General features: G+C 37.4%; 1 protein-coding gene across 3 annotated transcripts; it reads left to right on the top strand.

The window, feature by feature from the left end:
- Nucleotides 1-392: 392 nt before the first annotated feature.
- On the top strand, nt 393-23,215 carry LOC133663663 (mitochondrial fission factor homolog B-like). Of its 3 annotated transcripts, XM_062068331.1 has the most exons (8): nt 393-575; nt 7,428-7,639; nt 7,786-7,955; nt 8,066-8,154; nt 15,300-15,464; nt 19,354-19,410; nt 19,601-19,685; nt 22,774-23,215. In XM_062068331.1, exons 2-8 carry the CDS (start codon nt 7,432-7,434, stop codon nt 22,903-22,905), a joined length of 906 nt encoding a protein of 301 aa, XP_061924315.1. In that variant the 5' UTR covers nt 393-575; nt 7,428-7,431; the 3' UTR covers nt 22,906-23,215. The 3 variants fall into 3 exon arrangements, with proteins under 3 accessions (XP_061924315.1, XP_061924316.1, XP_061924318.1); XM_062068332.1 differs by lacking the exon at nt 15,300-15,464; XM_062068334.1 differs by lacking the exons at nt 15,300-15,464; nt 19,354-19,410.
- The last annotated feature ends 1,684 nt before the right edge of the window (nt 23,216-24,899 follow it).

The raw sequence follows: 24,899 nt of genomic DNA, 5'->3' as shown, positions 1-24,899 counted from the left end.
TACACTTAATTTTTAAAACCACACATATTTTACTCACAATTTTTTATTCAATGAAATTGTCAGCATCATTTGAAACTCAAACGCAAAAAAATCCGGTACATAAATTCAGTGTCCAATAAAAAAGCTTTCGTAAAAACAACACAAATGAATCACCATGTGTCTGCACACACATACCCCTCAGTAAATATGTTTTTTTTTTAATGAATACATTCACAACAATAATGGCTAGTTATGTTTAATATGGTCTCGTACTACATTATACAGGTGTATTAAATTATACGTAGCACGTTGACGGTTAAAAAAAAACAAAAAAACGTCTGTGCTTTTATTTTGAGCGCGCGTCCCCGTGACGTCACTTCCTGTGACGACATGTACTTTCCTGTCCTACTGAGCGCACAGACGCGGATGAGAGGAGGTTCCTCTCTGACAATAACACACTTGACAGCTCCCGCCTTTTACACTTATTGTTCGTCACTTGTCTGTATTTTGGGGTAAATTCAAAGCTTTCTTCGCCGTTCGGGACCTGGTAAAAAGAACCTGCGAGGACGTAGCTACCTTCAGAAAAGGAACACAAGGTGAGAAACAAGCTCCAACTCTTTCAATGACGCTAATGCTAGCTGGTTGGGCTAGCGTCTTTAACACAAAAATAAGATTGTTTCTCCTAATGTCAGATGCGCAACATATTTACTAAACAACAGCACTGAGCTTCGTTTAAATTGCATTTACTATAAATATTGGCGTATTTTAGTTTCAACAAGTTTGAGGGTGACCGCTCTAGTAGCTATGCTAACCTGTGTGGAACCCTGGGAAATAAAACATACTATGTCAAATATTAGGATCTTTTATGGCATTAAAATTATTGTCCGGTGTTTACCATACGGATACATGTATAAGGTGTATTTAGTTTGTTGTAAATATGTGTGTGCTGCACTGTCATGCAATCATCTGATAAACTTGAGTGTGTCTACAAAGTCATGGGTTCTCACCATGTGATTATTATCCTTTTTTTTGTTTACACCTTAAATGACGTCACACATTGGCTGTAGAGGTGGGTTCACACAAGGGACGCACGATTTTGAGGGAAATAAACCTAATTGCGGATATTATACTTTAACATGCAAACATAACTAGTGAAGGAAGACATTAAAGTACCAATGCTTGTCACTAGAGATGTCCGATAATATCGGACTGCCGATATTATCGGCCGATAAATGCTTTAAAATGTAATATCAGAAATTATCGGCATCGGTTTTAAAAAAAGTAAAATTTATGAATTTTTACAACACAGCTGTACGGAGTGGTACACAGACGTAGGGAGAAGTACAGAGCGCCAATAAACCTTAAAGGCACTGCCTTCGCGTGCCGGCCCAATCACATATCTACGGCTTTTCACACACGCAAGTGAATGCAATGCATATTGGTCAACAGCCATACAGGTCACACTGAGGGTTGCCGTATAAACAACTTTAACACTGTTACAAATATGCGCCACACTGTGAACCCACACCAAACAAGAATGACAAACACATTTCGGGAGAACATCCGCACCGTAACACAACATAAACACAACAGAACAAATACCCAGAACCCCTTGCAGCACTAACTCTTCCGGAAAGGTACAATATACACACCCTGCTATACCCTACCCCCCATACCTCAACCCCCCCCCCCCCCTTCCCAACCCCGCCCACATGCTCTCTCAGGGAGAGCATGTCCCAAATTCCAAGCTGCTGTTTTGAGGCATGTTAAAAAAAATAATGCACTTTGTGACTTCAATAATAAATATGGCAGTGCCATGTTGGCTCCCCAAAACCCTGAAACGCATAGAAACATGTGTATCTTGTATATTAAAAAACGAAATGCTTTGATTTAATTGACATTATTTCCCACGTCATATTAGCGTCTGGGCCCTGGCCCCTGGGTCACTTGGTGGTCAGTAAGGAAGGGGAAGTCAAGAAAGCATTTAGTCATACTTAAAGTTTAAAGTGCTTTATTAGCCATTTTGCCTTAGCCTTGAATTAACACTTGATGCATATAATCACACTAGTATGATGACTCTATGTGTCTACATTAAAACATTCTTGTTCATACTGCATTACTATATGCTCATTTTAAACTTTCATGCAGAGAGGGAAACCACAACTAAGTCAATTGACCAAAACTGTATTTATTAAACAGTTATTAAGCAGTGGCACAAACATTCATGTCATTTCCAAAACAGAAAGTGCAAGATTGTCAGAGACATTTTAAAACAAGCTATAATTGCACTTTTGTGCATGATGTCACTAAGATGACATATAAAAACAACACTTAATTAAAGTGCACTTTTTGTACAGAACAGCACTACAATAGTTTAAAACAAATAAAGTGCACTTTTGTGCATGATGTCACACAAGATATTTCAATAAGTGTCAAATAAAAATGAGCTGCATAATAGGAAATCAAATAGTGTATGTCCTTCTTTATGTGGTAGGTTCCTGCGGACGTTATCTCCTTCTGTTGTTGACTATTTTTTCATACGGTGTTGATGTGGAAATGGTTGCTTGGTCATTTTGTGGGTGTGGCACCGAACGGAGATGTTGACATGCGCAGTTTCAAGCACTCTTCATTCTCTAGCGGGTGACTTTTCAAATGATGCTACAAATTAGCAGTGGTGCTACTTTTTGCAGCAACGCTTTTGCCGCATACTTGTTCGACATATTGCCGCTTGAAGCCAAACCACCGCCAGACGATGGACCCCTGTGCTGTTTTTCTTGGGTATTAATTCTTCCTTCATTTGTTACCAGATTCGCACCTTCTTTCTCTCGTATTACCACTCGCACCACTCCGCTAGCATCACAGCTAACGTTACCATGCCGCTCCCTCTCTGCCGGGCGAGGGCGTATGACGTTGCACGCGCGACAGTATGTGACGTATGTAAGAAGGTGCGCTTGTTTTATGTCTCTGTGAGAAGGAGACACAAGAAAGAGTGAGAAGAGCCTGTAGTGTAATGCCCGTAGCTAAAAGCAACTACCTGAGAACGTATACTTGAATATCACGATATAGTCATTTTCTATATCGCACAGAGACAAACCCGCGATATATCGAGTATATTCGATATATCGCCCAGCCCTACGTCCATGTATCGTAACTAGCCTGAACTTGAGCATATACCTGTAGGCCTGGCCTACTGTATTCTATACATATAAAGTGCTGTAAATTAAACAAAGTCTGTCTGGGGACACCTTTACTGAAAGAGGACAATACTTAAATGAAATGTAAGTATATAAAGTGCTGTAAATGTAACGATTGGGGACACTTTTACTTTAAGAGGAAACAAATGAAACACTTGTGTGTATACATGTTAAAGGCTGAATAGACTGAACTTGAGCATATACTGTATTATATGCATATAAAGTACTGTAACAACGCCTGTCTGGGGACACTTTAAGAGAACTATAGTAAAATGAAACACTTTTTTGTGGGAACCCAGATGAAAAGGTGAAGAAGAAAAAAAGTAGAAAAAGTGCATATTTTTGGAGGTGTTTTGTCTTTTGAGGTTGAGGACACGGTGGAGTATCTGATGTAGACATTTTTTTAAACGCGCGGTGCACCCTGTTGCGGTCAGCAGCGTAACTAGGCAACCATCATGACAGACAGCGCTGAGGGGCGGGGCTGCGTGCAGGCAGACGGAGTCGGAGAGGATTTGACACAGGAGAGCGAACCAGATATATCATGTACAGCCACACTCAGGGGTCCGCTTAGCTTTTATTGTGTTCATTATTGTTAAATTCAGTGTTCAGTGTGTGACAGACGCATGGGACAAATAGGAAAATACGGAAGAAACCGCGCCCCGTATTGGCTCAATACGGGATGCAACATTTCAGTCCCAATTACGGGAAAATATAACAATAAGAATACAAATAAAAAGCAACAATAAGAATTTTTAAGAAAAATGGAGTGTCTTATCACTTTTATGCAGATGACTGCCAAATTTATATGCCAATTTCAAAAGGCCACGGCCCCCTGACACCCCTTCTCAACTGTCTATGTGATGTCAAGGCTTGGTTAGCCCAGAATTTTTTAATAATGAATGAGGGAAAAACGGAAATTTCAGTTTTTGGTCCGGCCCTCACTGACTTGGGACCATTGCAAAATTATGTGCGTCCCAAAGTCACCAGCCTTGGCGTCACTATAGACAGCGATTTTAAATTTGACAAACAAGTCAATGGCGTTTTAAAATTGTGTTTTTATCATCTTCGTCTTTTAGCAAATGTAAAACCATTTTTATCTTTAAACCTTTTTGAACAAGTCGTGCATGCTTTTATTTCAAGTCGCCTGGACTACTGCAATGCACTTTATGCTGGCACTAGCCAAAAAGCTCTCTCCTGGTTGCAGTTAGTCCAGAACGCGGCAGCACGACTTTTAACAGGGGCCAGGAAACGCGAGCATATAACCCCAATTCTTCTGAGTTTGCACTGGCTCCCTGTTCATTTTAGAATTGATTTTAAATCCTTGCTGTTTGTTTTTAAAGCTTTACATGGACTGGCACCTCAGTATATCTCGGACCTCATCCAAATTTACACTCCTGCACACGCTCTGAGGTCCGAGAGCCAGCTCCAGCTCGTGGTGCCCAGGACGAGACTTAAAACCAGGGGAGACAGGGCCTTCTCTGTGGTCGGCCCTAAACTCTGGAACACTCTGCCCCTCCATGTTCAAACTGCTTCCACAGTGGAGTGTTTTAAGTCTCGTCTTAAGACCCACTTTTATTCTTTGGCTTTTAACACTACGTGAGTTGTGTGGTCTTCTGTCCTCTTGTCCTCTGTGTTTTGTTTTTTTTTATACATTTTGATGTCTATTCTACTGTTTTAATTGGTTTTACCCTTTAAAATTGTTTTTAATCATATTTATTTTTTATATTGTCTCTGTATTGGTTTTCTATTCATTTATTCTTTGTTTTATTCAGTCATTGGTGTAGCATAATATTGTTTTTAATATTGTTTTTAATATTGTTTTTAACATGGCTGTGCAGCACTTTGGAAACATTCTTGTTGTGTAAATGTGCTATATAAATAAAGTGGATTGGATTGGATTGGAAAAATATAACAGTAAAAATAAGAATCAATCAAAGTGTATTAATATAGCCCTTAATCACAAGTGTCTCAAAGGGCTGCACAAGCCACAACGACATCCTTGGCTCAGATCCCACATCAGGGCAAGAAAAAACTCAACCCAATGAGATACAATGAGAAACCTTGGAGGGTACCGCAGATGTTAATAGTGTGAGAGTCCAGTCCATAGTGGGTCCAGCAGGGGATCATCTTGAGTGGAGACAAGTCAGCAGCGCAGAGATGTCCCCAACCGCTGCACAGATGAGTGGTCCACCCCGGGTCCCGCCTATGAACAGCTAGCGCAACATCTGTTGTCACTAAATAACTTCTCCATGCGGGAGAGGGGGGCAGAGCAGAAAAGAGACGGCAGATCAACTGGTCTAATCATAACATATAATAATAATGCAAATAACCATTTAAAAGGACATACACGTTTATTTCTCATTACTGTAGAATTGTTTACCATTGTACTGTAATTGTAAGGTAAACAACTTTGTTGTCCTTAATAAATAAATAAATAAACAAACAAATAAAATTGACTTTCATTTCTGCAATCAAAAATTTAACTGAAATAGATATTGAATGTTTTAAAGTGCCCTTTTCCCCCCCATAGAATAAATGCAGCCCATTTTTCTTCAAGTGCCTCCTTATTGTGCATCTTGAAACAGCCACACCACCATTTTTCAGAGAGTCCTGTATTTCAGCTGAAGTTTTTTGTGGATTTTTCTTTGCATCTCAAACAATTTTCCTGGCAGTTGTGGCTGAAATCTTTGCTGGTCTACCTGAATCCCTCATTTTCTACTTATTAATCAGCGTTCGAACACTGCTGATTGGCATTCTCAATTCCTTGGATATTTTTTTATACCCCTTTCCTGTTTTATGCAGTTCAATTACCTTTTCTCGCAGATCCTTTGACAATTCTTTTGCCTTCCCCATGACTCAGAATCCAGAGACATCTGTGCAGCACTGGATGAAAGATGCAACGGTCTGTCAGAAGCCCAGAAACTCACTGACCTTTTATACACACACATTACTTACAAACAAACAGGTCATAGGTGAGGATTGAAACCTTGATTAGCCATTCAAACCTGTTTGTGTCAACTTTTGTGCATGTTATCAGATCAAAGTCACTGGGGTATGTAAACTTTTGATCAGGGTCATTTGGGTACTTTCTTTTGTCATTTTGATTTAAAAAGAGTAAACAGTTGTTTACCAATAAATGGCTTCACACAACCATTAAGCATGAGTGGAAGAAAGGTTTTTGTGTTATCATTCATATTCTCTGAAGAATGGCCAAGAAATCATACATTCTCCCAGGGTATGTAAACTTATGAGCACGACTGTATATATATATATATATATATATATATATATATATATATATATATATATATATATATATATATATATATATATATATATATATATATATATATATATATATAAATAAAGCGGTTGCTTTGCACGTCAAAGATGTGGCGTTCAAGTTGTGGAAAAGCCTGAGTTCATCCACCCTTAAAATAATAGATACCACTCAATGCTATATTTTAATTTAGACATGCATTTTATTACTGACAGATGTTTTGCCTCACATCAGAGGTTATATGTTGGTTTCGGACAATGCATATTGGTACACATATAAGCAAAAGCATCACAGTAGATATGCCAGAATTGTCTACAATAGCTGAATATCATCCGTTTAGTTTTTTGAAAAATTATTTTATACAAAGTCCAATTTATATCTGTTTTAAAAATGAACCCGCTTTATTCGAGGGAAATGCAGTGTATGCAGTGCTATTTCCTACTACCCGTTTTTGATTAAATATAAGTTAAGTTTGGTATGAAATATCTTTATTTGTATTCATTGGTTTCTTTCAAATGAAAAACGTCGGGAAAATTGCAGTTACATTTTTTTGTGAAGAAATCTGAGATTTTCTTTTTAGGCCATATCACCCAGGCCTAGTTTGAGTGCAATTAATAAAATTATTAAATCCGAACCGCATGAGTGCGTGGAACTTTAAATACTCAGTTTGTATTTGTATTGGTATTTGTGTGCATGTATAAAGTGAGTAAAACATCACTACAGTATGTATTTTCCATTTTTTGTTGAAGTCCTTTGCTTTTTGAGGTGAAGGAACACTTTTCACGAGTTGTCTCAGCGTCATTAAAAAAAAAAAATTATCCTCAAAGCAACTTTCTGAAAAAGCTTAAAAGCCAGCGAAATCCTGGAGGGACTACAATATGATGCATTAGCAGTTGATGTATTTATTATGAAAAGTCAGTTTATGTACCTCACAATAAGCTCATCAGTGAATTGGTCTTACTGTTTTTGTACAGCCAAATGAGTGGTGCAACATTCCCCTCCCCCATTGCCGAGATGGCGGAGATGAACCGTATTCACTATGACCTGGAGTACACAGAGGGGATCAGCCAGAGGATGCGGATCCCTGAGATGCTCAAAGTGGCTCCACAAGACCAGGAGGACGCCGGCCCACGGCAGTATCCGCACAGTGTCATAATGCAGGTTCCAGAAAGAATTGTTATCTCAGGTCAGTGTACTTAATAATGTACACTTTCATCCGATTATTTGGAGGGACTGTGTGTAAATGTAACAGCTGGTTTAGTTTGTTGTGATGCTTCCTCAATGTTAGGAATTGCTCTTACGGTATTTCATGGAGCTTTCTTCTTATGTCAGGAGACAATGAAGACACCCAGTATGCAAGGCCGAGAGACCTCGATTTAATCCAGTCGACGCCATTAGAAGCCTTGTCCCTGAAGACCCCACCCAGAGTACTCACACTCACTGAGCGGCCTCTCGACTTCCTGGAGGAGGAGCAAAGAGCAACTCCGGAAAGCGAAGCCGTGGTAAGCAATCAATGCTGTTCCATTACAGTGTGGAAAATCTACAAATAAAATAATCAATCATTCCTGTAAATCCCTGCAAAGGATAGATACATTGTGATTATTTCTCCTAGCTGCGGCCCCAAGGGCGATTAAGGCGAGAACGCTCAGCTAGCGAGAATGCCGCCGTCCGTCATAGCAGTCAACTGATGCACGATGCTTCGTGAGTATTTGTTCAGCCGCACAGTAATGGCTACTGGATACTTCCTCTGCATGCTGCTTCTCATTCCTAGTGCTCCTTTCCACGCTTGTTATCGTCCTTTTTGTTCTGGAAGAGAGAGCTGGTTGTCTTTAGTCCCTGCCTTTAAGGCGTCTGTATCTGGGCCATTCCACCGAATCAATGCCATTTGCTTATTGTAACTCATCAAAAAACAAACTTATGTTTGTGTCTTTTTCAACTCTAAATTTGACAATGCACACGTTGAACAATAAAAAGAAAGGGTATTGGCCCATCTGTGGTAAGTTAAAAAAAAACATTTTGTTAAAGGTTGGTATGTTCTGGACTATAAGCAGCTACTTTTTTCCTACGCTTCAAATCCTGCAGCCTATAAAACGGCGTGGATAATTTATGGATTTTTTTTTTTTCCGCTAATGGTCATAATGATTTGTATACAACAAATAGTTTTCAACAGACACCGGAAAGGTTTGTTATTGTTTGTGCTACAGCGCCATAGTTTGACTCTACCACTAGTCTGAATAGAGTATGGCCAACTAAATAACAATGCACCATGACCGCTACTAAGGACGCGTGCGGCTGCGCATGGATGCATGCAATTGCTGTCGTTTTGATTTTCTGACAAAATAGTTTGTCTAAATAAAGTTCTAAAACATACCCCAGTTCATTACATGCTTTTATTTTGCGAATGTATAATTTCGCAGCCAGATTTGACACTCTGATAAATGATAATGATAAATGGGTTATACTTGTATAGCGCTTTTCTACCTTCAAGGTACTCAAAGCGCTTTGACACTATTTCCACATTCACCCATTCACACACACATTCACACACTGATGGCGGGAGCTGCCATGCCAGGCGCTAACCAGCAGCCATCAGGAGCAAGGGTGAAGTGTCTTGCCCAAGGACACAACGGACGTGACTAGGATGGTAGAAGGTGGGGATTGAACCCCAGTAACCAGCAACCCTCCGATTGCTGGCCCGGCCACTCTACCAACTTCGCCACGCCGCCCCTGATGCTACTTTCCTGCAATGTTTAGTGACCAGCATGCACTTTAACACGCACCCGACGGTGCAATAAATGTAAAAAATTACACAGAGTGACCAAAAAAATAACTCATTATGCCAAAATCTTCATTTGCTTTGGACCAACAATCACGGAGAATTGATGACTTTTATGTGAAGTATGTCAACTGTGGTGGGTGCCTCCAATGTATTTGTACTCACTGTATGTATGTATCACTCATTATGTATTATTCGAACTGATGTTTTGAGTGAATAAGCGTACTTTTGTCGTTATTTCCCCATATTTCTGCAAAATAACTCAGATATAATAACACTAGTGAACAGTAGAGAATGTGGAGTGATTTTTTTTGGCCAGAACATATTTTGCTTTAATAATAATTCACATATTTTTTGCCCCTTCATGGTGTGTATTTTATATCATATTCCCAATTTTATCTTCTATTATTACACCCAAAATCAATATGCGTCTATTCATATTTGTGTTTGACTTTCTCTTCTGTTACCAAATAGCATTATCTTAGTTTTACTGAGATTAATAGAGTCAATTTTTGTCAAACTATCTCTTTAATTTATTAACGTCTACTGTTATTATTTGTATTATCTTCTGTGTGTTCTCTCCTGAACAAAACGCAGACGTGTCGTGTTTTCCCCGCACAAGACGCTGTAATTGGTGGCTCTCCTGTGTTGATGGCGAACCTTCCATACTTGTTTTCTCTCCGGGTTGTTGGTAAAGCGATGTAAAAGGTTTCCACAATTCTCGCGGGTGGAGCAGCCCCATGCTGCACAACAGGGCATTTTTACACGTCAAAAAACTAACAAGGAAGTGCCGCAAGCACGTTGCATCAACTCAAAGTTAGTCGCCCTGTAGTCACGTGAGTGCCTTTTGACCAATCATTGAGGTGATGTAACTACTTGTGGATCACGTGCTTTGTGGGATATTCCAAATATTTCAGAAGGGGTAGTTTGGGTAACAGGACTGAGTGAATCTTTAGTTATTGAAGTGTACATTTGATTTTTTTTTCAATAAAATACATTTCAAGTATAGTTGAGAATAAGAAGTAACACAAATTTGTAGGAATATAATACTTTTGACGGATTTAAATGATTACATATCACGGTAAAGTCAAATTTTAGTATGCATGGCCTGGCAACAATGGTATTTTTTCAGTTTTCAAGATCATTTTATATTACCGGTGATCTTTTAAATTGCATTTATTAAAAAAGCAATCAGATTGATGTGTAGGACAATGTCTATATAGTGCTTCCTTGGGATGTTTATGGCACCGATCGGTGAAATGGCCCATCTGCGTTTTGTCACTAATCAATTGACAACTAAAATGTAATTACTACTAATTGATCCATCTAAAAAAGGCTTGCATCTTATACATCACAGTACAGATTTGCTCTCCATATTTTTACATAGTCCCCTTTTCACAGCTCATTTCTTAAATTGTGATTTGTGCTTTTGCTTTTGTGATAATAGTCGTACGTGTGTGTGGGTTCTATGTAGCATGTGAAAGGTTCTGCACTAAAGATGATGTGAATGATTTCTTCAGGGCTGTTCTTGCTTAGTTTTGCTTTGTATGTCACAAAGGCAATGTCCACACCAACACGGATACATTCACACAAGTGTCCACATGCAAACGCATTCACCTGCTTTCATGCACATTTTGTCCAATCAGAAGCCTGGAAAAACAACCAAAGCTGACTTGGTGGCATTACGCCTCTGTCAATGTGGTAATGTTAGGTGGTATGCAATGACATGTACATTATGATTGAGATCAGCCCACACTCACACAGTGTCCAGGAAACAACATACATCTTTGTTTAATTGCCTAGGGAGCGTGTGTGTGCGTGAAACTAACACAGTAACACTCATAGGTAAATCATGTTATGTTCTATTGTTTAATAAGGGTTAAAAACATGAGATAATGTTTATTTCCTATGACTAGGGATGTTCCGATCAGGGTTTTATGCTGCCTATTCCGATACCAATCATCCATGTGTCAGACCGGCTGATACCAATAGAGGGCTTCAGGTTTTTCTACATTTCCCATAATGCATTGCCGCTAGCCATTTTAGGTAACTAAGAAAATGTAAGTAGAAATGAATCTAAAAAAAATACATCCCCAGTTTGCATTAACTTGATGTGCTTGGTCAGAACTTTGATAATAGTTGTATTGATGAAAATAGTACTCACCTCTCTTATCCGGACTGTGGCCTCCACATAAAACAAAAGTGAATCGACATGAGAACAACATTCTCACAATCCTGCTTTACAGTCACAGTGTGCTGACATGACATTAGATTGGTTATCCCTAATTATCCAAGGTGTCAAACTTGGGTCTGATCATTTCTGGGCGTGCATGACTCTGGCCTTAAATACAAGTCACGAAAACGAAAAACACGAACCCATTCACAAACAAAACTTTCTAGATTATTATAAATTTGAGAGTGTGAAAGTATAAAATGGGCTCGGTTGGAAAATTAAGTAGTTCATCAAGTCCGGGTATGAAACATTGAGGAAGATGTCGTGATCTCTACTCCATTCAGACTTTTTCGATCTTGTACGGATCCTTGCATCCAATTACGGCTGTTTGCTCCTTATAACGACAAAGGGACTTCTTATCATGTGACTCAAAGTATTTCTCCATTGTAACAAAGTCTGTGGAATTTTATTTTCTACTGAATAGTTCAGAAATATTATGTGTGCATTGAATGCATTGTGGGATACTTCAACAAAATATCCAAAGCTCTCTGTATCGATCACATGCATTAAGTGTAAATCTTTACATTTATTTATGGGGAATGATACTGACAGTTTAACAATATCAACACAATATTTTTAAAGTAGTTCTTTATTGTCTTTTATTGCATACAACTGTTTGATCAAAACAAAGTCAATCGTACACAATAACTAAACCAAAGCAAAAACTACTAAAATATGTACTAACGGCCTTTGGTTTTTGCCTCAAAGTCGCCCTCAAAGTCTTCCTTTGTCCAGTGAATTATTCCGTGAGTTTGTGAACATAACCAAAAACAAAGAAAATGATTTTGAGTAAATAAAAATAGCGACCTTATTAGTCTTGTATCGGACATATACTGATTAGTATCGACACCACCAATCTATGGGGCAATTCTCCCTCTTGGTTTTGTGTACTGACTGTGACAATGCTTACATCCCAATAATTGTTACATTATCCTCTCTCTAACTCCTACTAACCTACTTGTTAATTTCCTGTTAATACGCTTACTTTCTTTTGCAACGTGGTTCCATCTACACTTCTTAAACTTTACTAAGCACTTATTTCTTGCTGTTGTTTAAAGCTAGCTTAGCGAATAGCTTAGCATGCCTGCTCCAGGCTTGCCCTCAGTGTGTAACATGTATAGCACAGTACTAACAAATTAAGTTTATATGTGAGTGTGAATGTTGTCTGTCTATCTGTGTTGGCCCCGTGATGAGGTGGCGATTTGTCCAGGGTGTACCCTGCCTTCCGCCCGAATGCAGCTGAGATAGGCTCCAGCACCCCCCGCGACCCCAAAAGGGACAAACGGCAGAAAATGGATGCATGGATGGATGCTGTAATGGAGGTGATTATTATTAGCGAGGGGGAGCGGCTCCACACTATGTATGGGGACAAAAATCAAATAAATGCAGTGTCAGCCAGAGGGATTTAGGGTTTGTGATCAGCAGTAAATCGGCAATGACGACCACTTCATTTTTAACGAAAAGCGGCCGATCAATCGGCATATCCCTTTCTTTTTTTTGGTTTAAAACATTTGTTTATTAGATTTTTGACATATACAGACAAGAAATACAATCAAACACATGTCAAATGTTCTTTTTTTCTCCCACAAACAAGTAATCCACAAAAATTATGTATAAAATGTAATTTAAAAAACACATGCATCAGTCAAATAAGTACAGGCAAATATTGACATAAAGCCACAGACATCTGCACTCCTGAGTGTCTCCAACACAGTGCAGCAATACACAAAAGCAGACAAAAGGCTCATCAATTATCTACCTTTCAATTACTTTTCAATTGTGGTTACATTTGAGATCAGTCTCGTTTATATATTTTAGGAAATCACCCCATACTTTCCGAAACTTCACAGAACAACTGTTCAATGTCAGCCTAATTGTCTCCAGTTTGAGAAAATAAAGAGCATCTTTAATACAGCGGGTGTGGCAAGGAGGCGCTGTTGCCTTCCAATTTAACACAATGAGTCTTCTAGTAAAGTATTGAATGCTTCAAGATACGTTTTGGATTCGCTAAGGGAAGATGACTGAGGTACTACCTAGGGGTGTAACGGTACACAAAAATTTCGGTTCGGTACGTACCTCGGTTTAGAGGTACACTTTTGACACCCCTGCTATAGATAATAAAAAATTAAATCTGATAAATTTATGGACAAAAAGCAGAGCCTGGCGACGCATGCGCGTTTATCATAACTCTCTCGCTCTCTGTCTCTGCCCCTCCCTCATGAATGCTGCTGCACGCACAATTTGTTTTGTTTTTAACCCCTTCTTAACCCTGAACGTACATTGTTAATACACGCAACCATAACTCAAAATGCCGGAGATTTGACGCATTTAAGAAACTCCACCCGGTGAAAAGAGGACGTGTGGTCAGTCTATCGTAGCCCGGTTGCTGCTGATCTGTTTCACCGGACATGTCCTCTTTTGCTAACATGCTAGCAGCTAACGGGCTACGATAGACTGACCATACGTCCTCTTTTCACCGGACATGTCCTCCTTAGCGTAGGTGTCCGGGCGGAGTTTCTTAAATGCCTCAAATGTCCGGCATTTTGAGTTGTGTACACAACGTGCAGTACGCTGCTTAATATGTCCGTGTGGAAACTCGTTCGGTACACCTCCGCACCGAACCGAAACCCCGTACCGAAACGGTTCGATACAAATACACGTACCGTTACACCCCTAGTACTACCCCAAATGGTCCACTTAGAGGATTCGGTTCGATCTTTTCGCCAATTACCAAAGTCCAATAACTGCACATGGATGGGCAAATCCAAAACATATCTTTTAAGTTAACTGGGGACTGTTGACACTGATCACATAATAGCGATATTCCGTCATACATCTTAGCTAGCCGGACCATGGTATAGTAAGTACGATGTATTAGCTTGCATTGAGTAAGACTGTCTAGCACAAATAGAAGACTTATGAACTCTACTTAACATCTCCGTCCAGCTCTCCAAAGATAGGTCACTCCTAAATTCTCCTCCCAAAGTGACTTAATAGATTTCAGAGACTCAGGGCGTAAATGAAAAATTGTATTTTAAATATGTGTAATTGATCCTTTTAAAGTGGTGTCAACAAAGCATCTAAAACTGTGTCATTCGGTAAGTTTGAAAAAGTATTACGAACAAAACTGCGAATCTGTAGATATCTAAAAAAAAAGTGTTGATTAGGGAGTGGAAATGTATCACAAAGTTGCTGGAAAGAGACAATAGTGTTGTCAATATATACATTTTTTATGTTGTTCATTCCCAGACTTGACCATCTTTAAAAAGGCACCATCGACAAGAAAGGGAGGGAAAACATGATTAGCAGTGATGGGTGCAAGACTAGAAATAGACTGTAAACCAAAATAGCGCTTGAACTGTACCCAAATTCTGAATGAGGTTTTGGCACAGGCCAGCAAGTCTTGCTTGTTCAAAGTATGTCCTCTTAGTATGTTCAAAGCCGGCAAGCCAGTGTTGTTTTGTCATTGTACCATGGAAATGACGGCGCACATTTGTGACATCATCAGACGATGTGAGGACCAATTTTTGAAACTCGTCACACTGGCCAGCGGTTTCAAAAGTGTGAGTTTTTAAGGACAAAGGGTATGCGTTTGCGTGTGGACAAGAGGCCAGAAGGCATGGAAAAGCGTTTAAAGTGTGTGTATGGACATAGCCTAAATCCTTTCTTGTTGAGCAATCAAGCACTATTGATTTGCAAAATGTACATATTTGAGGATAGTTCCTTCTCCTTATTTCTGTCCCTTTCCTTCCTTGTTCCCTTCTCTCTTCATCTGTCCCATTTCTTTTAATTTTTTGTTTTCTAAATTGGCTGCTCTTAACGGTTGCCTCCGAGCAGTGGGGCACCGCCCCCACAAGCCACCCTTCACCCCCGCTCCCCTCCCACTGCGGCCGAAGAAGAACACAAGCTGTACAGCGCTAGTGGTGTTTTATCTTTCCTCCAGTCCACTACACGCCGGGCCTACCAGCAGGTCCTTGAGGTCTTGGATGAAAACCCTCGCAGGTGACCTCCTAATTGTCACAAATCTCTTGTCGGCGGTGAGGAGAGTTTGTTCAAAGTTCAAAGTCAGTCAGCGTTTCTTAAGCAGCCAAGCTCACTCTAATAGGAAATACATATTTATGTACATCTTAAGTGAGAGGGTTTTTTTTTTTGCCACAATGTGATATGTTATTTTCAGAAAACACAATGCAAGATTGGTCCTATAAATAGACTGTTGTACCTTGTGGTTAAATATATTGTACTAATCGTCATATTTCTTGGGCTAAAAGTAAACGTTTGCATGAGTTATACTAACAGTGTTAATACTGTGTTTATTAACACCAAAATAATATTCAATTATAGAATATATCCTGATTATGACACTCATAACTCTTACACTGCAAAACGTCAGTGTTCAAAAACAAGAAAGAAAGAAAATTAGGGGTATTTTATTTGAACTAAGCAAAATTATCTGCCAATAGAACAAGAAAATTCAGCTTGTCAAGACTTTCCAAAACAAGTACAATTAGCTAACCTCAATGAACCCCAAAATAGCTTAAAATAAGTATATTCTCACTAATAACAAGTGCACTTTTCTTGGTAGAAAAAAAAGAGACCTTTTTGCTCAATATGTTGAAAAATATTCTTAAATTAAGTAAATGCTAGTGCCATTATCTTGACATAATGGTATGCATACATAATGATTTTTTTTTTTCATGCTTGAAATAAGAAATTATTACTTTAAAAAAGTAGTTTTATACTTGTGAGTGTTAATGACACCGCTTTGCAACAGTTGATATTCTAGTTTCAAGCATGTTTTACTCAATATAGGTCATAAAATCTCAGCAACAAGCTGTAATATCTTACTGAGATCATTTAGGATCAAAACACTTAAAACAAGTAAAGCACTCTAACATAAAATCTGCTTAGTGAGAAGAATTATCTTATCAGACAGAAAATAAACAAATATCACCCTTATTTGAGATATTTAATCTTACTTAGATTTCAGTTTTTGCAGTGTATAGCTGCTGTATGTCACGGATAGGGGCCCTGCAAAAAAATGCTGACAAGATATAAGATAAAAACACTCAAATGTAGAAAAAAAAAAAAACTTAAAAACTGGTGAAATTTTCTGTCAGTGCAGCTAGTTAATTTTACTTGATATGTTATCCTAAATTAAGATTTTTATGTCAAGAAATTAGCAGGACTTTTAAGATAGGAATAAGTATTTTATTCTGAAAACAAGCATTATTTATTCAATTTGCAAATCTTAAATTAAGAATCCTCGGAATGTTGCAGAATTTTTTAAACAATATTTTCTTTGTGAGGAAAACCAAATTATCTTATTTGATTATTTTCTCTATTTTAACTTTTCTTGACTAGAATAGACAAAATATAATTATTAAGGCTAAAATTAGGGTTATGATGTAAAGTCAATGACCAAAAATAAGTAAATAACTCTTTAACTAGGGACATTTCTAGAAATACAATTTTAAATCTTGGCAAGTGGCAAATAATTTGCGGTGTGGCTGTCTCGCTCCATTTGTTGAGCGAGCGGCAAGCATTATGTCCCGCCCACTTCCTAGTCCAACCACATCAACCGCACCACAAATGCACACGGACGCGGCAAAATTAGGACGGTTAGAGCTGCAACGATCAATCAAATAATTTGAATCGAAAATAAGCTTCGATTTTTATTCTGTTGTTTTAAATTAACCGTTTTGAAAGCAACTAAAAAAAAAATCACATTTTAAACCACATTAAGTTACCAAAACGTTGTTTCCACACGTCCACCGCGTTAATTGTTTTTAATAAATTCTTAAGCGGGACTTATTATGCAAAATATACTTTTCTTGCCTATTGGTACCTGTTTTTGTGTATTTGGGATCTGCATAAGTCCCAAAGCTTTGAAATGGAGGCATGGCGGAGATACACTATATTGCCAAAAGTATTTGGCCACCTGCCTTGACTCACATATGAACTTGAAGTGCCATCCCATTCCTAACCCATAGGGTTCAATATGATGTCGGTCCACCTTTTGCAACTATTACAGCTTCAACTCTTCTGGGAAGGCTGTCCACAAGATCGAGAAGGCCTGGCTCTCAGTCTCCGTTCTAGTTCATCCAAAAGGTGTTCAGGTCAGGACTCTGTGCAGGCCAGTCAAGTTCATCCACACCAGTAGATGTGGCTGGGCCAAGTGATTAGGACACCTGATTGTGATCATTTGGATGGGTGGCCAAATACTTTTGGCTGTATAGTGTATTTATAAAACAATCTTGCTTTTCTTCATACTTCCTCCAAACAAGCCGTTTGGAATTTGCACAATTCGTTCATGCCATTTTTCCAATTGGTGACGTCAGCGGATATCTCCATATATGGTCAAGATTTACCCGAAGATCTTTGCGCCAATGTAGTCCGGCGTCGTAGTCAGTAAGTTCCTTCTTTTTCCCTATCCTCTTGTTCTGCGGCAGACTGGCTCCTCTGCTGTTGCCATTTCTAATACTAAGTGGTCATAATATTATTACCCCTTTAAGGCACACATTTTAGATAAGCAATTTTAATGTATTAGAAAGAAAAAAAAAGGTTATGGCAAGCAAAGAAATTGGCGCTGTCAAAATTAATGATTTAATTTATGTGCTTAATCAAAAAATTATCGCATTAATCATGTACACACTTAGATTAATCATGCAATTACAATCAGTGATCAGAGCAATGCATACGTCAGTACAAAAATGAGTGAGGAAACTCTTGACAGGTGGGCTCGCTGGCAAATTTCACTCCAAAATTCAGCCTGGAAGAAATTTGCTGTAGATAAAACTGTTACCAAATTTTGTGCAAGAAACATGACATGCATTCATTAAAAAACGTTCCTGTATAATAATAAAATTGCATTTGTTGTGTAGCTTAGCTTACTACATTTTCCAAGTAGCTCGCCCATCACTGGCCGTTTCCTTTATTTTTAAATTTGTACTAAAATAGATAATTAATTTGTTATCATGTAGGGGGGCTCATAAAAATAAATACACATTTAAATTGCGATTTTTGTATATTGCGATTCTAAATCTATTCGTAATTTTCAAGAATCAATTACAAAAAAACCCAATGCTTTTTAAGTATTGTATTTGTATGTCTTCTCAATTGCTGAATAATGTATATACAAAGTATTGTAAAGGTGGGATTAAAGTGGAGTTGGGTTGTTCTATTTTCTTTTACCAGATTGATTAACATTATGTGATTTTTGTAAATAACATTTTAAAAAACAAAAAAAATTAAGATGTTTTTAGGCCAACAGGAAGTTGTGTAACCTTCAAAAGGTTTTATTATAATTTATATACCAAATACTATATTACAGATTTGGGTTGAATCGAGAATCGATTCTATATTGAATCATCACCCGCAAGAATCGGAATCAAATCAAATCGTGAGTTGCCCTACTTTTATTATCATATATTTGTAATAATCCAACATATGCGTCTAAATGAATTTAGGTTTGAGTCAAACGGTATTAAAATTGTTTTACACAAATATAAAAGGGCAAAAAACAAACACGCATTTTTTCCTTCAAAACATGCCCCCCTGTAATCACGTACATTTTGTCCCACCCACTAATGAAATCCAAATTTTCCTGGTTGTGTTATTATATTTTTTTAAGTGATGTACAGCAGTTTTTTGGTGTGCAAGTTCTACAAATATGTGTGAAGAAAACATCAATCGAAACAACAAACTTCGTTAAAGGCCTTTTCATCTGGTGCACAGATTCCAAGGAAAACTCTGCAATTGTTGGAAGCATATGACAAATGTATAGGATGAATAAGCCCCTTGTGTGGGCATGTGTCCAGCACTATGCTACTTGCCACTTCTGTCTTCTTATTTTTCCCCTTTTTCCCAAACCCGTATTTCCTTACCTCTGTAGAAAACCAACACTGCGAGGGGGGTCGGCTTCAAGCTCCAACCCCCTGAATGAATCCAGGTAACAATCACGTAGCACTCAAGTAGTCATTTTGTTCCTCCTCCCTTCTCATCCTTTCCTACCTACCGAGGCCAAGGGGTGGAACATGACCTTGAAATATCAACAAATACTTTGAAATTGCATGTACTGTTTTATGCGAGCTACTGTATGTGAAAACTTAATACAGGTCATTGTGTTTCTCTCATTTAAGGATGGCGTTATCAACCTACGAAGCCTCTCTGGATGGGGGATCCGATGACATGACCGTTGTAGATGCAGCAACACTTCGACGACAGGTCAGGTTTGCTCTTGTTGCTAAGTGTATTTCAAACATGCACACACTTACAATATAGTATATCACATTTTTTTCAATTTTTCATTAAAAAATGTCCAAAAAGGAATAGGAAGAAGCAAAGCTTATTTAATCCTACCTGTTATGAGGTTGATATGCAGAGTGCAACAACGTTCGTATGCGTGGGGATAGTAAACAGAGAGCCAACTCAGCGTCTTCTCTTCAGCCACACATCCGAGGCATATTTATTCTTCATACAAACAGATTTTTCTTTATGCAAGAGAGAAGAGGCGCGTTCACAACAACAACGTGATGACGTTGCATGTTTGGCAACGTCACATCTGCTTCCGCATTAACAATACACAAATAAAAGAAAACTATACTTTTTGATTGATTGATTGAAACTTTTATTAGTAGATTGCTCAGTACAGTACATATTCCGTACATTTGACCACTAAATGGTAACACCCGAATAAGTTTTTCAACTTATTTAAGTCGTTTAAGTTTAAATCAATTCATGGTATAAATATACACTACCGTTCAAAAGTTTGGGGTCACCCAAACAATTTTGTGGAATAGCCTTCATTTCTAAGAACAAGAATAGACTGTCGAGTTTCAGGTGAAAGTTCTCTTTTTCTGGCCATTTTGAGCGTTTTATTGACCCCACAAATGTGATGCTCCAGAAACTCAATCTGCTCAAAGGAAGGTCAGTTTTGTAGCTTCTGTAACGAGCTAAACTGTTTTCAGATGTGTGAACATGATTGCACAAGGGTTTTCTAATCATCAATTAGCCTTCTGAGCCAATGAGCAAACACATTGTACCACTAGAACACTGGAGTGATAGTTGCTGGAAATGGGCCTCTATACACCTAAGTAGATATTGCACCAAAAACCAGACATTTGCAGCTAGAATAGTCATTTACCACATTAGCAAAGTTAAGACTAGTTTAAAGTTATCTTCATTGAAAAGTACAGTGCTTTTCCTTCAAAAATAAGGACATTTCAATGTGACCCCAAACTTTTGAACGGTAGTGTATACTATCAGCATAATACAGTCATCACACAAGTTAATCATCAGAGTATATACATTGAATTATTTACATTATTTACAATCCGGGGGGTGGGATGTGGAGGGGGTTGGGGCGGGGGGGTTAGGTTTGGTTGATATCAGCACTTCAGTCATCAACAATTATATCATCTGAGAAATGGACATTGTAACAGTGTAGGTCTGACTTCGTAGGATGTGTACAGCGAGCAGTGAACATAGTGAGCTGAAAGTGAGTAAGGGCGCAATTAAAATAAAAACACTACCCCTTTTTTTTTTTACCGTATTTTTCGGAGTATAAGTCGCTCCGGAGTATAAGTCGCACCGGCCGAAAATGCACAATAAAGAAGGAAAAAAACATATATAAGTTGCACTGGAGTATAAGTCGCATTTTTGGGGGAAATGTATTTGATAAAACCCAACACCAAGAATAGACATTTGAAAGGCAATTTAAAATAAATAAAGAATAGTGAACAACAGGTTGTATAAGTGTACGTTATATGAGGCATAAATAACCAACTGAGAACGTGCCTGGTATGTTAACGTAACATATTATGGTAAGAGTCATTCAAATAACTACAACATATAGAACATGCTATACGTTTACCAAACAATCTGTCACTCCTAATCGCTAAATCCCATGAAATCTTATACGTCTAGTCTCTTACGAGAATGAGCTAAATAATATTATTTGATATTTTACAGTAATGTGTTAATAATTTCACACATAAGTCGCTCCTGAGTATAAATCACACCCCCGGCCAAACTATGAAAAAAACTGCGACTTATAGTCCGAAAAATACGGTACTTACTAGCAATTACTGTATTTTCCAGACGAGAGCACACCAGGATATAAGCCGCACCCACTACATTTTTGAAGAAAAAATATATTTTTCCATGTATTAGCCACACCGGAATATAAACTGCAGATATATACCGATACGAAAGATTTTGTAAACATTGTTTCCAAACGGTGTCTGTAAAACGGCAGTAAAACGACCGATCAAACAAAACAGAAGTCATGGTCATGGACCCACTAGCTTCAGCTTAATAGACCCAATACCTCCACGGTGATGTCTTGGTAAATTTACTGAGGAATTTGTGAAACTGAAACGATACAAAAATAATGCCATAGTAAGTTAATAATACTAACACAGACACTTGTGCTTTATAAATAAAGTTGATTTGACTTGTAAACTTGTTAGCATATTAGCTCATAATACCGACGCTAGCGGCATTAAAACAAGATGGCACGTAAATTTGTGAAACTGAAACAACAACAAAATAATGCCATTGTAAATTAATAATCCTAACACAGACACTTGTAAACTTGTTAGCATATTAGCTCATGCTAATGACGCTACCGTCATTACATCAGGATGGCACGTCAATTTGTGAAACTGAAACAATACAAAAAGAATGCCATAGTAAGTTAATAATCCTAACACTGACACTTGTAAACTTGTTAGCATATTAGCTCATGCTAACGACGCTAGTGTCATTACATCAAGATGGCACGTGCAACTATGCATGAAAACACTCATACAGACATCACACATGGGACGGTTTAGTAAGTATAAATTGTTATAGTTATATTGTAAAACTTACACACGTTGCTTGAAGTGATAAATGAAGAATCCATACGAGTAGAAACGCTATGTACGGCTGGAAGAAAAAACAAAAAAAAACTAAGCACTACCCGGAAAAAAAAGGACACCTGCAGTGAGCGAACTCGTACATAAGATGGAATAAAACACTTTCTAGGTGTATTTGCTTGTTTGTTTGCGTTTGAAACTTTTTTATTATGGCTGTTATTGGAGAAAAATCAACAAATTAGCCGTACTGTTTTATAAGCCGCAGTGTTCAAAGTGTCAGAAGAAAGTAGCGGCATACAGTCCAGAATTTAGGGTACTAACACGTTTGTACACTTCTCCTTCTCTATTTGTAATACAATTAAATCAATGAGTAAGAAATACAACTGTGGCATGACAGCTTGCTTGTCTGTAACTGAGGAAATGTACGCTTTTTTTTCCTTCTTCATTTGCAGCTTATCAAGTTGAATCGAAGACTCCAGCTCCTAGAAGAGGAGAACAAAGAGCGAGCAAAACGAGAGATGATCCTGTACTCTGTCACCGTAGCTTTCTGGCTGGTCAACACCTGGGTGTGGTTGAGACGTTAAAATGCATCTGTATTTATGGTATAACACCGTCAAAACATAATATCCCTACACTGTGTATGATAAGTTGTAGACGCTGCACTCAGGCCATCTAAGGAACAATCATAAACTATTTTCTTCTTTGGCTTATTTAATACATGTACAGTTCTTTTTTTTTTTTTTTTTTTACTTTTGTGTTCTTGCTAGTTTTCTGCTGTCATATTTTGTTTTTCAACCTAAACCTCAAGCAATGCTAATAAGCATTAATTGTAAATATGTGTCACTTTGGAAATGATTCATGAATAAAGTACAGCTTGGTTTACCAAAGTAGGAACATGAACGCTCTGATGTGTGTAATGAAGTTCTACGTTTATTGTAGAGAGCATTATGTGAATATCAAGTGAAACATGTGGTTAGGTGTATTAAAACTGGAGTGAAACTCCACTCAAAACTCCGCAAACACACAAAAATGGTTTTCCTCACGCCCAACAATTTGCAAGTAACAAAACAATTTTTTTCAATTAAAAAAAACAATCGCAGGTTAAAAAAAACATTTTCTGCAATTATATAAAAACGGTTTTCTTCAAGTAAAACAACTATTCACAAGCATAAAACTTTTTTCTTTTTAATTAAAAAAAATATTCTCAAGTAAAAAATATTTTCTGCTAGTATAAAAATTATTTTCTTCAAATAAAAAAAATATTCGCAAGTATAAAAACAATTTTCTGTAAGTAAAAAAATGATTTGCAATTATAAAAACCATTTTTTAAAAGTAAAAATATGATTTTTGTTGGCATTTTGTCTATTACCATTGTTGGTATATTCATTATTCCTACATTGTTGATACAAATTATTGCTACAGTGTAATAATTATTGTTACCTGTGGTAATGCCACTATGATACAACATCTGTATTATAATCCTTGAACAAAGTAAGAGTGAAACTCATGTGAATAATCACTGAATGGAGAACTGGGGGTGGGATTAAATAAATGATCTTCTTCCCACTCCCTTTCAGGCAAAACTGGACAATCATGCATTACATGCTATACATTACCTTTTGCACTATATTAATTTATATTATTATGTGTTGTCAACTTTGTTCTTTTTTCTGTCATTGCCCGAAATAAATAAATAGATGAATGAAAATGATTTACAATTGTAAAAACAGTTTTTCTTTAAATAAAAAAAATTTTTTGCAAATAAATAAATGATTTTCTGCAAGTAGAAAAAACATTTGCAAGTATAGAAACAATTTTATTTTATTAAAATACGATTCACAGGTATAAAAAAAAAAAGTCTTCAATTAATAATATGATTAGTAAGTATAAAACCCTTTTTTTTTTTTAAAAACAAAATAAAAAAAATTCACAAATATAAAAACAAAAATGATTTGCAAGTATAAAAACTATTTTGTACATTAAAAATGTGCAAATATAAAAACTATTTTCTTTAATGAAAAAAAACATTTACAAGTATGAAATCTATTTTATTCAATTAAAAAACGACTTGCAAGATTAAAAACTATTTTCTTCGAGTTAAAACTTTTGGCAGTAATATTCCACCCTGCGCGATTTAATCACAGGAAACTTACAGGTTTAGCTTGTTTCCCCTTTCTTCTGTCCGCCATTTCACTCAGCAACCTGCCTCTTTGTTATTTTTGCGCAAACAACAGTAACTCTGATGGTCTTCAATCGACTCAGCAGCACCACCTGTCGTTGTGGAGTGTGAATTACATGTGTTCTGAGTGCAGGTGTGTGGATTCCGCATGGTGGAATATTACTTCCAAAAGTTTTAACTTGAATACAATTATATTTATACTTGTGATTAGCATTTTTACTTGCAGAAAAGTGTTTATATACTTGCTTAAAAATGTTTTGATTGGAAAAAAAAAAAGTTTTTATGTAAATACATGATTTTTTAAAACACAAGTTAAAGTTGCTATGGTGACACAATTAAGGTATATATTGAAGTCAAACCAAATATGAACCAGATTAACGAACCAATGTTACCATAAGA

The sequence above is a fragment of the Entelurus aequoreus genome, linkage group LG13 (assembly GCF_033978785.1).
Source record: "Entelurus aequoreus isolate RoL-2023_Sb linkage group LG13, RoL_Eaeq_v1.1, whole genome shotgun sequence".
NCBI classification, from domain to species: domain Eukaryota; kingdom Metazoa; phylum Chordata; class Actinopteri; order Syngnathiformes; family Syngnathidae; genus Entelurus; species Entelurus aequoreus.
This window is presented reverse-complemented; position numbering and strand designations above follow the sequence as displayed.

Coding starts and splice junctions, on each gene's coding strand:
- LOC133663663 (XM_062068331.1), top strand. CDS start 7,432: ATGAGTGGTGCAACATTCCCCTCCCCCATTGCCGAGATGGCGGAGATG. Junction 7,956..8,065: donor CTCCGGAAAGCGAAGCCGTG/GTAAGCAATCAA, acceptor TATTTCTCCTAG/CTGCGGCCCCAAGGGCGATT. Junction 8,155..15,299: donor CAACTGATGCACGATGCTTC/GTGAGTATTTGT, acceptor GCCTCCGAGCAG/TGGGGCACCGCCCCCACAAG.